Source organism: Colletotrichum aenigma (genome assembly GCF_013390185.1).
Source record: "Colletotrichum aenigma strain Cg56 chromosome Unknown KSG_Cg56_contig07, whole genome shotgun sequence".
NCBI classification, from domain to species: Eukaryota; Fungi; Ascomycota; class Sordariomycetes; order Glomerellales; family Glomerellaceae; genus Colletotrichum; species Colletotrichum aenigma.
This window is the reverse complement of record NW_023500913.1, coordinates 3,876,043-3,891,481: the sequence shown is the minus strand read 5'-3', so window position 1 is coordinate 3,891,481 and position 15,439 is coordinate 3,876,043. Positions and strand designations below refer to the sequence as shown.

At 57.1% G+C, this 15,439-nt stretch overlaps 4 protein-coding genes across 4 annotated transcripts; 3 read left to right on the top strand and 1 right to left on the bottom strand.

Moving 5' to 3' along the window:
* Positions 1–5,604: 5,604 nt before the first annotated feature.
* On the top strand, positions 5,605–7,383 carry CGCA056_v011320 (uncharacterized protein; the record flags this gene model as incomplete). Its single annotated transcript, XM_037326566.1, has 3 exons — positions 5,605–5,782; positions 6,754–6,815; positions 7,285–7,383. 3 exons carry the CDS (start codon positions 5,605–5,607, stop codon positions 7,381–7,383), a joined length of 339 nt encoding a protein of 112 aa, XP_037175085.1.
* Positions 7,384–7,757: 374 nt separating this feature from the next.
* CGCA056_v011319 (Meiotically up-regulated gene 80 protein) lies at positions 7,758–8,741 on the top strand (the record flags this gene model as incomplete). Its single annotated transcript, XM_037326565.1, has 1 exon — positions 7,758–8,741. One exon carries the CDS (start codon positions 7,758–7,760, stop codon positions 8,739–8,741), a length of 984 nt encoding a protein of 327 aa, XP_037175732.1.
* Positions 8,742–10,986: 2,245 nt separating this feature from the next.
* Positions 10,987–11,863, top strand: CGCA056_v011318 (uncharacterized protein; the record flags this gene model as incomplete). The annotated part of the gene is made up of 2 exons (XM_037326564.1): positions 10,987–11,236; positions 11,373–11,863. The coding sequence occupies 2 exons, from the start codon at positions 10,987–10,989 to the stop codon at positions 11,861–11,863; spliced, it is 741 nt and encodes a 246-aa protein (XP_037175733.1).
* A 248-nt stretch (positions 11,864–12,111) lies between these two features.
* On the bottom strand, positions 12,112–13,605 carry tim54 (Mitochondrial import inner membrane translocase subunit tim54; the record flags this gene model as incomplete). The annotated part of the gene is made up of 2 exons (XM_037326563.1): positions 12,112–13,518; positions 13,573–13,605. 2 exons carry the CDS (start codon positions 13,603–13,605, stop codon positions 12,112–12,114), a joined length of 1,440 nt encoding a protein of 479 aa, XP_037175739.1.
* Positions 13,606–15,439: the final 1,834 nt, after the last annotated feature.

The window sequence follows — 15,439 nt, the reverse complement described above, 5'->3', positions numbered from 1 at the left end:
AAATTGTGAGCGACGCCAGGGGTGTCAATAGAATGGCCCGGGCTGACCGGCTTTGCTGCATCGAGGCGGTATCATAGGCCGAAGTGTGAGAATGCACTCCAGACCTTTGAGATTGCCCTTCTTCCAAGTTGCTGCGTCTTGGTCCAACTTCATTTGCCAGTCTGACTCGCAAAACCAGCATACGCCACGAGGCCCTTCAAAATTTGATCTTCATCAAAGGTCGAATTTTGACGATTAACGACGTTCGGAGACCTTCCGCATTCGGTCCATCATTGCTATTTTCGTTCAGCGCCGCGAACAAGGCAAGCGCACCTCCACTCTGTATTTCGACGCGGCTGTTTCGCGCCGTACTGGCTGTGATATCCTGGGACCAATATTCCAAACTGGTGACTGCGATGATCGATCTGCCAGTGTATGATAGAAGCCTGAACTCGCCACCTCGGGTCTCTCAACGTCCCCCATCTTCGGACACAGCGAATGCAGCCCCTCTGTCAAGCAGGGCTGAACGGCTGGGCTCTGAAGGGCGTTATTGGCAAGCACCGATTGCTCTTGCAGACCGCCCCGGACGACGCGGCAGACCCAGTGGTTGAAGGACTGTAGTGAACCAATCAGGGCACCCGCATTTCAGTTGTCAGAAAGCCCGGTCTGTTGATTCCTGGGGCGGCGGCAGTGTCGTCAACGGTAACCAGGGTGGGATTTCTCATTTCGATGTCGATGCCTCGATGCCTCGATGCCTCGATGCCTCGCCGTTAGGTATCGCGTCGACTAATGAAGCCCTTGCATCCATGCAGAAAGAATGCCAGTCTGCCAGCGCAGGCAGGTTGAATGCTGGCTCATATTGTCATGACGACGGCTGCTTGATTCTCAGTCGATGCAACACCGCTGCCCAAGCTATTCCATTCATACAAGTGCCTGCCATGCCTTTGCGGTGTCGAAGAGCGTGGACTGGAGAGACACGTGATTCTGCTAGCGCGTCAAAGGCCTGGCGAGGTTCGCAGCTTGACAACGGTCGCCATGGCCTTAGCCTGCACCGTGATTTCTCCCCGAAGACTTCTGGGATGCGTTGGCTCAGGGAGTCAAAAGTCAAGGACGCCAGGCGACTCCCGGTGCAAGAACTGCGGTGGCACGGATGCTCCAGCTCCCAGCCTTTCCCATCCCTGAAAGAAAGACAGCTCGCATCTGCGTCCCAGCGCGACCTGCTTCCTCGAGGCAACGGGTTGGCCGGGCGGATCACTTGTTGCCCACTGCTGGGGCTGTACTCGTCGATATTGAGAGTCCCCTGCATTGACCTGGACCGCAGCAAAAAAAAAAGACATGGCGTTACGCCCTGCTTTTGCTGAAATTACGACAGGACTCACAGGGCAAATGGTTCCTGATGATATGACGAACTTGCAGAACACGAGTTCGAGACGGATACACGCTGTGGCAGTATCATATCGGTATCAAAGGGAGGAAGATGTCCGGCGTGACCACGGCCAATCGGCAGGCTGAGACCAACATCTGTGTTCGCTTTGAGAAAACAGGCAACGTCTTCAATGCTGAGGCTTTGGATGCCTGAGAAGCTGAGGTAGAAGCAATATTCCTCCCTACCGGCTCCCTTTCGGGGCCGGGAACGCTGAGCCGCGAGACCGGGTCTGCGCCTTGGCCAGAGATGAATCCGCAGCAGCGACTTCAGGGCTTGGAGAAGCTTAGAGAAACCTGGCACGCACTCAGCTGAGTGTTTTGTGCGTGTGTCAGCAGCTTGGTAGGTCGTCGGGTCTCTGCGGTGCGTGTGTTGTGTGTGTATGAGTGCTTGAAAAGAGAGTGTGTGTGCCTGCGCGCGTGTGTGGTCTGGGGCTGGAAGCCATCCAAGTCTGCCAGTGTTCTCTGTGTGCCAGTCATGTTTGGCCGGTGGATCGTTCCGCTGCCGACTGACCCCCTGAGTGTGCATGCAGAGACGCCAGCGGCTGGAAAGCATTTGCTTGACACTGTAGGCAAGCACGGTGCCGTGGGAGGTGGAGCGTGCGGTAATTCTCTTCCTCCGCTGCAATCTCCTCCAGGTTGACAGGACATGAAATCGTACATTTGTTTTGCAGCTTGCTGGGCCCTGCTGCGGGAACAACAAATGTGCCAAAATGCCGCGTTTGGCTAGACCTGTTCGACGAATCCATAATATTATTTTATTTTATCCGAGGGTGACGACGAACAGGAATGGGCTTTGGTCTCGCCTGTAATGAAATTGGAAAATTGGGTTGTGCCGCCTCTGGCTCAGAGGGTTTCTCTGCAGACCAGGCTCGAAGCAGCCTAGCCAACATTGGCTGCCGAGCTCCCTGAGCCCTGAGCCAAGGGTCGGTCAATGACGGGCAGGGTCGCCGTACCGGAGGTTTAAGACGGTAATAGTGGTGCGTCGTCTTGATGAGGCGAAACGACACACACTGACGTACCGTAGTGGCTGTCAGTCGTCGGAGTCTGGAGATACTAGCAGAGCAAGGAGCAATGGAAGAGACACATTTGCTCCAATAACTGCACATCAAAAAGTCTAGACACACCGGTACGGGGTCAGGAACATCCATGGATGGTTCTGGAGGCTTCAAATGCCGCAGTGATCATCCGTCCATGGCACTATGTCACTCCGCTTCTGCGAAGAAGACAGCAGTAGACTGAACGTGAGGCCAAAGTTCAGTTCTCGAGGGTGCCCGTACCCGTAATACTGAGCTGCACAACGGCGGTACGGTGACGGTGAGTGGATGCTGGCTAGGCTCGCTGAGTGCATCCCGTCGTCATAGCCTGGGAGTTGGGTGACTGGGTTTACTTGGGCCGCAGCGATCACCCAGCAGATCGGATGATGGGCACAGTCCACTGGCACAGACTGTCCCTTGCCCTTTGCAGTTGGGATTACAGGCAGTGGGCGACAAGATACGATCTGCCATTCGTCCGGCCCCGAAATAAGCAGACACTGAGTCTGTCAGTGTGGGTGGCCCAGCAGCGGCGTAAAGCATTCGCAGGTGAGAGTGGGAGACTGGGAGTCGCTTTCGCCGTCAGTCTTGACTGGGTTGGGGGCCGCCGTCTGTGGTTTGGGCTAGGGTTTGCCTTGGACCGTCCCCGGATATGATGGGTATCTTGAATCATTAGCTGGAGTCGGAGACAGAGGCAGGCGGTGACCAGACTCGAGCAGCACGGACTCACAGCGGTTGAGAGGAAAGGCACATCGCAGTGCAGATTCTCTGGAAAGTATCGCAGAGGTTGCGTTATCGCGCAGGGGCAGTATGAGTACCTGCTCTACCCGCGACAACCCAGCCTCCTTGGAGCGTATGCAAGGTACAGGCGCCGGGCACAAATTGCACAAGGCTAGCCCAATACACTCCAGTACATCTAGAAGCCTCGGAAGACTGGGTCATCCCATCACGAAGGCGCGCTAAAGCTGAACCGCCATTAACGATTTTCCCCCCCTCCTCTGTTGGATTTTCTGGGAGCCGGATGACTTGCTAGCTTTTTTGGCGGACGGCATACAACGAGCGAGGGGAGTTGACCATCACGCCCAGGGTGTGTAAGCGAGTACCGTTAGATGGCAGGCTGCAAGTCGAGACGAATCGGCACGATTCACGAAGCGTGGTCGGCAGACTATTGACGTTGGCGACTGGAGTATGGAGTTGAAGATTTTTCGAATTCGGCGTTGTCACGTATCTGTGTGTCTGTGATGTAAGTTAATCTGGACAGGTGTCTTGTCTCCTGCATTCTGTTTTTGTTGCCTGGTTGTCATATTTTCCCAAGCCGACGTGGAAAGATGCGTCACAACATGGTCTCGGTCTCCATGGAGGGCCCTATATTTGTCGTCCGCCCTCGGGGTTGCTCTGGGTACATACACACACACGGGTCTGGCAGAATCGCAGGCGGTGCGGTGCGGTGCGGTGCGAGACCTGTCGCGGGTGTGGTTGGGTTCCAGGCAAAGGTGGTCAAAGGTGGTAGGCCAGGTAGGTAGGGTGGCGAGCGGTAGCGTAGTGTATCCGTGCCGCTGCCGCAGTGAATCGTCACAGGCTCACACCTCAGTCAGCAGTGTGGACGTTGGGAGGCTGCTGTGACTGGGTTGCGTCGGTATTGATTCTCCGGTGCTTCGTCTGCTCTCGCAGTGTGTTTTTGTTGTGTTGTGGTCGTGTTTTAGCGTGGGTTTTACTCGGCAGACACCCGGCCAATGAGAGACACACCACGGGCTTTTGCCTTTAAAGTGCCTTGGAGTTTGGAGTGAAGCAGGCGGATAGATCCACCTGGGCGGCTGTGATTGGAGGGACGGGCAGGGCAGGCACCTCACACAATGAAGGATTGGCAGGAGGATAGGGCAGGAACAGCGCTGGTTCCTTCCTGACGCAGCAGCTGTCCGGGCATGAGCAGGAGCAGGAGCAGGTGGTGCTGCGTGCTTCCTGCTGCTGCTGCTGCTGCTTGCTTCCTTCCGTCTTCCGCCTTCCTGCCTGACCCCCCTTCCCTTCTAGTGGGATGTTACTTTCCGCATGCGACTGCCTCCCTGGACGTGGCCCCGGTGCTTCCCTCCCCTCCCCCTTGAACCTTCAGGCCAGGTCAGGTTACGAATACTCACCTCACACGCCGGTTGAGTGATTGACTGAGAGTGCAGCAGCCAAACGAGGAAGCCATGTGTACGAGTTAAATCGAGCGAAATGCCTCAGGCTCTTAGGAGTTGACGGTCCATCCACCACCTGCCTACGACCACCTGCCTAGGTTGAGTAAAGTACGGATACGCAATCCACACACACACACGCACACACACAAACACAGGACGCATGAGTCCATCTCGGAGCCAGGCAAGCCAGCAGAGTACGAACACCACCTAGGGCCTAGGGCATAAACCAATGAGGGCCGGCTGTCAGCCATCCAGAAGTCCCGGTTTCCAGCGGTGTCGAAGAGTGTGTGAGCAAGTGTCCACCGTGCCGTCCAATCTGGATGCCGACGGGGGTTCCTGTGTCCTAAAACGGGGTCGCGGGTCGCGAACAGAGTACGTACCGGCGCCATCTGCCACGCTCCTTCGCCTTTTTAGTTTTGACCAGGCGCACTCCCTCCTCAGTCCTCACACTCGCTCCAGTGTCGGTGCAGTCACCCTGTCGTCTCCACACTTGATCCAGGGCAGGAAGGTTCCACCCATTTTTTTTTTTTTTTTTTTGGCCTCTTGCTGCTGGTCACTGACGCCGATGCTGCTTTGCTGCCAGGGGGGGCTGCTGGTCGTCTGGTCCCTCGACTCAAAGGCCAGGCCTAGCCTGATGCCAGCAGCGTCAGCGCTGCCAGCAACCACCACTCATCTGGGAGGAAGCTTTGGCGAGACGTCGAGAGGTCAGTCTTGATATGGATGGATGATTGCGCTGCAGACACGACGCGCCTTGCAAACTCTGGTTGAGATGTACCACGCATGAGGGATAGCTAGCTAGCTGTCCATGGGCCGTGGAGATGATCGATGCTACGACGTGTCCTGTCCATCCATATCCGTAGACCGTGGAGATATTTTTGTTGCCTTCTTTTCTTTCTTGGACACGGATACAGAGTACTCCTGCTCGACAGTGCTGGCGTCCCCATTCGCATTTACCAGTCAATCACCGCAGCCAGTGCCGGTGCCTGGCCATTTTAATGGCATCCACTTTTGCTGTCGGGCTGTCCTGGTGTGCCTGGTTCTGCTGCTGTCCTGCCCTGCCTGCCCTGCCTGTCGGTCTCTTGCCGTGTCTGGCGCGGTACGGCGGTACCTGCCTGCAGGCGGGCACCGCAACTCAGAGGCTCAGGCTGCAGAACATTGCAGTTGCGAGAACGGGTACCTTTTGTGTACCTGTTCTTCTTGCGAAATCTTGGTGGCAAAAACATGTACTCCGAATGTGCTGGGCAGCGGTGCCTCCCCTTCCCCCCTGCTAACCCTGCCAACCCTCTCGACCCGACCACCCTCCTCCACCCACCACCACCACCACCACCAATTGAGGCAGGCGCGGACTGGATTTCATCTGCTGCTCCGGGCAGTGTGCGCCGTACCTCCTCCTCACACCTCTCTCTTTCCCGGTCTCCCTTCCTCTCTCTCTCTCTCTCTCTCTGTCTCTTGCTGGGCGGATACCTTGCCCTTCGTTAGCACCACCTTGGCTTCCACTGTCCCCTCTGTGTACCTACGAATACCGACTGACTGAGGTGACCAGTGACCACCCACCCCCCCTGGTCGTCTCCCCGTCCCCAGTCCCAGTCCCCCGTCCCCGTCCGTACCTTTCCTCCTCGGGTCCTGCTCCTACTGCTCTTCCCAAGCTCCCACACACTGGTCTGGTCTGTTCAGTGTCGGCTGCTGCTGGCTTCGCCCTCTCGCCTCCATTCACACGCACGCCGCCATCATTCCTCGCTCCACTCTTCTACCATCCTCACCCCCATCCACCGTCCCCATCCTCCCCAACTCCATCCATCCCAACCCGACCCGTCCCATCCATTTCACTCCTCGATTTTCTTCCTCGCGTCTTTTTTCTTTCCTCCCCTCCCCCAACCCTCCCCTCTCCCAATCCCCCAAAACCCTCGAATCCGCCGTATCACGACGAAATACACCGTCCTCGACTCTCACGAATTCCCCCCCTCGAGTCGTCGACACCCAGGATTCAGGTTCTCGTCTCTCTCCCTCTTCGCGATCTGTTGCCGCCGAACGACATCCGTTGTCACTTCCGCCCGCCCTAACTTGGTCGAGTGGTTCGTTTATACGAGTTCGACTTTGAGCTATCAAAACATCGACCACCAAATCCGTGTTTTCTACTCAACAAGATCGTCCGCCAACGCCGTCTTTTTGGCATCGCGAACTCCGTCCGACATTCCCTTTCTTCAAGGTAAGCCCCGACTTTCCCATCATTCGAATATCATCATCTCGTCGCCGCCCGCCCTTCGCCGACAGTCTGGTACACGACCTTCGTCCTATGCTCGATGCTCGACGCCCGATCCGACCAAACAAGACCGTACGCGACACCGGCAGGTTGGCTGGGACACTCTCTTCAGCATTCACTCGCCCAACCTTTCCAATCGCCCAAGCTTTCCATCAAATGCCAAACCTGAGCTGGGCTCGACGCTTTCCGAACGCCAAATGTGCTGGGGTTGCATGACATCGGCTGCATTTGTTTCCCACAGGGGCCACCCTTCACTGGGACAGTCGCCCAAGTCGCCTCCCAACACTCCCGCACTCCAACACCGGCCCGCCACTACTTGACGCATCATTCGACGAAGCTTGTGTATCAGACTCAGGCACAGACTGTCAAAGTTTTTATTCTGTATCGACGCTCTCGCTGACATTCACCAACCCAGACAGTACTGCGGCTTTCCTTCTTCCTATTGCCCGACTTTCTTCATCCGGTGTCTCGCGGCTCTTGGATTCCTGACGCCCCGACGATCAACCTCAGTTAAAGCATCCTTTTTCCGAGTCAGCCATCACCAGTATCCATCCCCACGAAGATACTTATTCTTCCTGGGTCATCGAGCCGTCATCGGTCACCGAATCACGACTCACCTAGTTTTCTCGTCCGACTCCTCCGCTTGACATCCGCTCCACGAAGTCGACCGACACGAAACCCTTGATGGCTATTCGCGGTTACTAAGGGCTAGCGTCTCTTCCAACCCTCTCTCACCGTCTCGATTCCACGGCCTTGGACATCACCATCAGCACACTGCGGCCCAGCCCATCGTTGCTTAGTGTCTCCCATCCAGGTGCCTCGAGCAACTTCCTTCCCGACAAAGGTCATTCCACGATCTTCGTCGGACTCCCTCTCAATACCGCCATCATGCCCGGAGGCGTCTGCGCTGTCCTCGACTACGAGGTTGACCACATGGCCGAGTTCGTTGCCGAGATGGCCACCCGTGTCGTCATGCCTCTGTCGAGCACCGCCGTCACGTCCCCCTTCCGCAAGTTCGTTTCGCAGATCCTCTCTTCGACGCGTCTGCCCAAGAGCACCATTCTCCTTGGCATGAACTACCTTGCGAAGCGCGTCAACACCCTCAAGCAGAACAACCCTGCCTACACGGTTCCTGAGGGTCAGGTCTGGCGCATGTTGACAGTCTCGCTTCTGCTTGGCAGCAAGTTTCTGGACGACAACACCTTCCAGAACCGCTCCTGGTCTGAGGTGAGCGGCATTCCCGTCGCCGAGCTCAACGCTCTGGAACATGAGTGGCTGGAGCAGTCTGGCTGGCGTCTCTACGTCAACTTGGACTACAGCGAGGACTACAAGGCTTGGCTCACCAGCTGGGACGAGTGGAAGGTCCTCAAGGACCAGGCCACAGCTCGCGCCAACCGCGAGAGACTTGTCCCTGCCATCGACACCAGCATCAACAGATACAGCGGTCGCACCGCTTACAACCACTTCGTTCAGCAGCAGGCAGCTGAATACGAGCGCTACGAAGCCATCAAGCGCAACGAGATTGCCCACCAGCAGGCCTACAACTGGAACTGGCAGGCGGCACCGCTCACCCCCCCCGACTCGGGCTACGGCACACCCGAGTACATCAACTCTGCCACGTCGGCCAACGCCCGATACAACGAGTGGTTCTCTCAGGCGGCCGCTAATGCCCAGTGGAACGGTCGCTACCAGCAGCCCTCTCACAACTACTACAACCGTCACAACCAGACTTACTCGGGCCACTACGGCTACAACCAAACCATGTGGGAGCATGGTGTTGCTGAGTGCAATTGCGCCAACTGCGTCGGACCTGCTGTGAAGCCGCCCGGCTACTTCGCGCACCCCGGCTTCGGCCAGCCCGTCATGGGCTGAGCCTACCGGCGATACTGGACGGACACAACCGTCTATGAAATTGGCAGGAATTTTGTTATCGGAAAAGTTTGGGAGGTCTAGCGTCACCGGAGACGCAGGCTTTTGTTCTTTTTTTTTTTCGGCATGACGATACATTTGCATTCTTCAGATACCCTCTCACGACGAGAAAACCGAAAGAAGCGGTCACTTGACCCGATGGTTCTCACCTCGGAGTTCGACCATGACGACTCGGGCGCGGTTCGACACCTCCGACCCACCATACAGCCCCGGCTGCCGGGTGTTCTGATGCCTGGTTCTGACGTGTCGGAGGTGGATGTTCACGATTTTGCGGCCGCGGCCCCTAATGACATATTTCTTTAATTCTTTGTGTTACCCTTGGTATACGGATAAAATTCATCATTGGCGTTTTACGGTCAACCCCTGCGATTCCCCCGGAGTTTGGACGATAGATTTTGTGGCTATCCGTATGGGTTATGTGGTAGGAGGTGGTCTCATCCGACGATCCGATTCTTTTCCGACCGGTTCGACGGCACAGAACCAGCGATCGCCACCGACAACGAAACCCACCGACAACGAAACCTCCCGATGTGCCGAGATGATGCTAGTACTGGACACCCTCGACTTTCTGGCGTCCCACCGTAGCTCATAGCTTACATCCTCGGGATGGACTCGCGAAGCACCGACAATATTCACTCGTTTGCTTCCACTTTCCTTTGTGTGGTCCGTGGAAGAAGATTGTATTGTTTTCTTGTAATTCTCTCATACTGGCACTCACCGGGTTACTCTCGGTTGGCGCATGGTCTACCGGAGTCGGTCGTCCACGTCATCTGAGTCTGAGGTGACGCCTGGCTTTGTTCAATGCCCTTTGCGCTACCGCGTCAAAAAAGACAAGTTGCATGCAGTGGAGGTACATATGGATCATGTTTGATTTTTCGGCTAGCCATGGGCAGTCGTTTGTTTGCAAGAACGAAAAAAAATGGGACTCACATGGAGAGGTGTTCTGCATTGCGCTGCAGGTCAAAACGGAGGGGACATCCCCCGGCAGGTTTTTTCCTCGCTTTTTTTTTTGGGAGTTATTTTTCTTTTATTTTGTTACGCGGCACTTTTTGGACGGTTGGCAATCGGTACGCTCTTCTCGTTCCAGACTGGACGAGAAACTGAGACGCTGCAGAACCTCCGCCGTCCTCTGTTTATGACATTCTTAGACGTCTCTTATTCTTAGTTTCTCTTCGTGTCAATTTGGCATTCACTAGAGAGCGTTATGGCTACGGGGTATGAATTATCAGAAGGGTGGCAGATAATGCGGGCTCGTTCTTGCACGTATAGCCATTGGGATTGCGGGTTTTTTTTTTTTTTTTTTTTTTTTTTTTTTTACAAGGTCTGTATGACTTGGGGTTTCGGAGAAAAAAGCCAACGGGACTGGCAACGGACCTTCCACCACGTGTGCAGCGTCGGCCGACTTGGGCGACACACGAGCGTGTCCTCGCTCCCACGCCAAGTGTAAGCTGTCGACACGATGGAAAATGGTTTGGATATGAACACGAGGGAAAAGATTGGAAGGAAAAGCAAGGATAACAAAACGCGTGCAAGAAGCACCGACGCATGGGCACGACCCATACTACTGGAAGACGCAGTCCTAGACAAACAGATCAATACACAAAAACTTGAACCACTGCAAACACCATTTAAATACAAAGTGAACGTGACGAAGCGATGGTGAAGAGAAATCAGCCCATTTGAATCCTGAACGTCGTGAGAGTGAAATCTAAGTGAGGCCTTTCGGATCAAGTGAACACTGAAGTTGACTGAGAAAGTGGCTGCCGTTGGAAGACGGGAGCCAAAAGTGGGGACGGATGAAGACGGATACTCTGATTCGTCAATCTCCCAACGTCTCTCTTCACTTTCTCCTACCAGCTAGCCTGGGGCTTTCAAGATCCATCGTAAACACCACGAAACCATCAACGAAGTCATTCGTCAGCCATTCAAACCGCTGTGCCATCGAAAAACACAGTTTTTCTTGTTTGCACAAGCTGTTTTCTCTTCTGCCGATTTCTCACGATCCTGTTGCTCGGGGCATCCCGAAAAGTCGTTTCCCCTTACGACCCTTCAAACACCCGGTGCTGGTTGACCGTCGTTCACAACACGACGTCAGCGACCGAGTCTTGAGATATACTTTCGGGCTGCACCAAAAGCACTGTTTGTCTCGCGCTTGGTTCGCTAGAGAAACTGGGGGAAAGAGGGGATTATGTCGCGATTCGTGTCGGCGGGGGCGATTAACGCCGAGACTGGCGAGGCTGTTGCCGCCGCTGAGGGCGAGAGCAAGGCGGTGACTTCGACAACGGGTTCTGGCGATGCGGGGCAGACGAGGAAGAATGCCGAGTGGGAGGCCGTGCAGAAGGAGCTTGATGCGGAGAGGAAGAGGAGGGAGGAGGCGAGGGTGAAGGCGGTGGAGGGCGGGGAGAGGAGTTTGTATGATGTGTTGCAGGCGAATAAAGGTGAGTTTCCTCTGTCTCCAGTCTTCTTTGCTCCTCATTTCCATTCTAGGCTTTTTCGCCATGATTGCTTGTTCATGAGATTTGAACCGAGGAGGGAATGGAGGATGAGACTGGACTGACGATGCACTGGTTACAGCCGCGAAACAGGCCGCCTTTGAGGAGGCGAACAAGATCAAGAACCAGTTCAGGCCGCTCGACGACGACGAGATTGAGTTCCTGGACGAGGTGCGGGAGGCGAAGCGCGCGGAGGAGGAGCGGGTGCGCCGGGAGACGGAGGAGGGGCTCGCTGCGTTCCGGAGGGCGCAGCTGGGGAAGAGGCCTGCTGATGGTGATGCTGCGGACGGAGACGGCGGCGCTGGTGAGAAGGGAGGGGATGAGGGAGAAGGGGGCGGGGAGGAGGAGTGGGCTGTTGGGAGGAAGAGGAGGCGGCGGGAGAGGGTCGGGTTCGGGGTGAAGAAGGCTGGGGAGGAGAAGAAGGGTGAGGGGGATGGGGGGAGGAAGAGTGAAGGGAAGGAGGATGAGAAGGCGAAGGAGGTTGAGAAGGTGAAAGCGAGTGCACCTGTGCCGGCGCCGGTGAAGCCTAAGATGGGCCTGGTTGCGTACGGGTCGGACTCGGATGATGAGTGATACTCGGACATCTCAGACGAGGGAAGAGAGATGAAGATGAAGAGGAGTGTACATTGGAATTTTCATCAAGCGGAGGCTTGGCTGAGCCGATATCTATCATAATGCCTCCCGCGCGCCTATTTTTTCCATGCAGTAGAATTACAGAAAATACGCCCCGACCGCCGGGGGATAGTGTACAACCTTTTTGATACTCCTAGGCACACCTTACTCTATATTGGCCGCGAGACAATGCACGCAAAACAGATCTTTCACTCGTCATCAACGTTTCCCACATTCGGGCCCTTCCTCTCGGCGGGCCGGACGGTCTCCCACGTCCAGATGCCCAACGCCCTCAGGTTGCTCTTGATCCAGCCCTCAACCTCTGTCTCGGGCACCTCGATCGTGCGCGCGCGCTCCTCGACCTCGGGCGCGATCTCGAAGCGGCGCATGCGCTCGGCGATGCGCGGGTCGACGACGACGGGCGACGTCCAGATGCGCTCGGTGGAGAGCTCGGCGCGCTCCTCGTCATCGCGGGCGTCTTCGGGCTTCTTGTACGCGCTCTTGACCCAGTCGCGCTCCTCGTGCGCGAGGGCCGCCTGCTGCTCGTAGGGGCACTCGGGGTCGCTGGTGGGGCGGTACTCGCGCGCGTGGGCGAAGCAGACGGCGGCGACCTGGCGGCCTATGTCGTCGGCGAGGCGGCGGCGGTTGAGGTAGCGGCCCAGGCGGGTGAAGGTGCCGGAGAAGCCGAGGAGGTGGGGGAAGGGGATGGGTTCTGAGGGAGAGAACTCGGCGGGGAGGGAGGGGGGCAGGTGGGCGGCTTGATAGTCTGCGGTAGTGTTGCGGGGGATGGGTTGAGGCGGGCGTGCGGGTTTCTTTTCCTCTTCTTCTGGCTTTGGGTGCTCCTCCTCTTTCTTGGGCGTCTCGCCGTCGGTGGTAGCGGCGGCGGTTGTGTCGTCGGGTTTGGGGGCCTTCTCCTCCTCGGGCTTCGGCGGCGGGTCGAGGGGCCCGAGCCAGCCCTCGTGCAGGCCGCGGATGTACTCCTTCCACGCGTGGCGGCCGATGACGATGTCGCCGCCGGGGCCGTCGTACTCGGGCACGCCGTTCTTCTGGCGCATGGCGTCGCGGAGGTTCTCCTCGGTCGGGAGCAGCTCGACGTCCGGGCGCTCCTCGCGGGAGCGCCTGCGGCGAATCTTCTCTGCGACGGCGGCGCGGACGTCGCCCTGCTGGCGGCCCTGGACGAACTCCCAGTCGAGCCCCGAGGCGGCGAGGATGGGCTTGACGTACTCGAGGAAGTGGTCCTGGGCGACGCGCAGGCCGTCGCCGGGGGGCGCCTCGATGAGGACGGTGAGGCGGCGGGGCAGCTGGGAGGGGTTGGCGATGGGTTCGGCGGCGAGGGGGGCGACGGCGCGGGCCCAGCGGGCGGTGGCGCGCTTCTTCTCGCGCTTGTCGTAGATGACGGCGCTGGAGAAGGCGGCTGTGAGGGAGAGGAAGATCATCCAGTTGCGGGAGGGCAGGCGTTTGGGCGGGCCGCGCATGCCGAGCATCTGCCAGACGGGGTTCGGTTTCGGGGCTTTGTAGGCTTCGGCGACGGAGGGGCCGGGGGCGGCGGTGGTTGTCGTAGAGGTGGGAGTTGGTTTTGAGGGAGGGGTCGTGGCTGAGGGTACGGGAGGGGTTGCCTGGAAGGTGTTAGCGATGTGATGTTCGTGATGATGGGGATGGAGTGTGTATACCTCTGGAGGCGTGGGCGGCTTGGAGTCCGCCATGTTGGGCGGTTTCTCAGTGAGAAAGAAGAACTATGCGGGGTCTCTTAATGAAAATGCGGCGCACACACACCGAAATTTGGACGTGGAGGAGGCGTTCGCAATTACCTGGAGGGGTCTACCTCGGGCTGAACGAAGTGAGGTTTTTCGAAATTTTGTTCGCGATAAGAGCTACGCCGAATTATCGGATCTACCCGTCCCAAAAAGGCAAGGTGGGGATCTATCGCCCACCGCCTTCCATATACAGACTAGAGCCCGTGCTCAAAACGCACTACAAGCTGTCACAGCCCGCCGCGTCTTTGTTCCTCGCTGAAGACTGCCCGGCAAGCACAAACTCAATTGGCAGGGGAGTCTGGTCCAGCTCGGGCTTCGACGACGAAGATGCGCACGGGGGGGGACATTGCAGCGGCACCCCGTCCGAAGAAATTATGCCCTTCTCTCTGTTTTTCCCTCCGAGAGCCCCGAAATGCTGAAGCACGCAGCTCCGGGATCGGGACCTTGATCTTTGGTACGCAGAGGTGGGGTGTCCACTACGGGAGGACATTTAACTTGGCCACCCTGACTGGTAGATCTGGACTGCATGATCGACCATACTGCAGAACGACGGCTTAATAGTCGCGATGGCAGGAGGACGCATTACGGGAGATGGCTTGACGGGTTGTCATTGGGCATGCAGTCTAAGGCACCTAAGGAAGGTATGGATGGGGATTAGGTACAGACACACGGGGCATCACTTGAGCCTACCGCGAGTCTTGATGTCAATCTTGGTCAATGTGCCTCGTCAGCTTTCTGTCGGACTTTGCTTGGTGCAGCGTGGCGGTGCAGACAGCCTTCTAACACTGGCGGGAGATCTTCCCATACGATGGTCGAACTATAGAGGAGTAGCACTCTTCGTAACCGTAGATCATGAGTTATCCATGGGTCGTGAGTGGCTGTTGTGTAATCATAATCCCAGCCGAGGCCTCTGTTGCGGGAACACAGGCGACGCTGAAACACAGGCGAGCAGCAGAGACGGTGAGCGACACCGTACATGTCGTCACACACAAGGCCGGGGCAAGTTGGTTTTTTTGTGTCAAGCAATCAAAAGGCGGAGAGTGCAACGCTGCCATGTGCTACGGACAAGCTTGTGTGGTGGCGGGTGTAACGGGGGGCCGCCCCGTGCAGTGAACAGCGTGGGAGGCCGCACCGCGGCAGACACGATGATGCTATTTTATCTCGTGCTGGGGCAACTGGGAATGGGTTCTACGACGTCGTGTTGATGCTTGGCCCGTTGCAACGCGTGATGCTTGGTGCCGCGGAGGAGCCAGGCTGCCGGGTGGTCGTTGTGTCGTGTGTGTGCGCGCGCGGCCGTGTCGCGGTTTTGGCATAGAAGAAGCTAGAACAATGCGGGTAGCGGAGGGTATGGGATGACGACGGCAATGCGATGGGCTGCATCAGGTGGAGGGTCAAAGTGACGTGGGCTTCTTTTTTCGCAACGGAGAGACGAGATGGAAGGGCCCGTCGGAGAGATGAACCGGCGAGGAGGGATAGCCATGCTTTGGCTGCAGTAGGGCAGACTGTCAATGTCCTTTTTTCTTGCTTGCTTGTCGCGGGTGGCAGGCAGTTGGAGTTGGGCCCTCCAAAAGACCGGAGGACCGGAAGGGGGAGGGTAAGGTTGTTTACGGTGATCTGAACCTGAGGCCCGGATGGCTTGGCCGGTGAGTGTGAGTGTTAGTGTGGGTTGGCAGTGAGTGAGTGTATCCGTATGGTGTGTACGTGCGGGAGGAGGTTGACGGGTAAGGCAGGCGGAGGCAGGCAGGCAGGCAGGGAGATAGGGAAGAGGGCATTCGGCAAGATG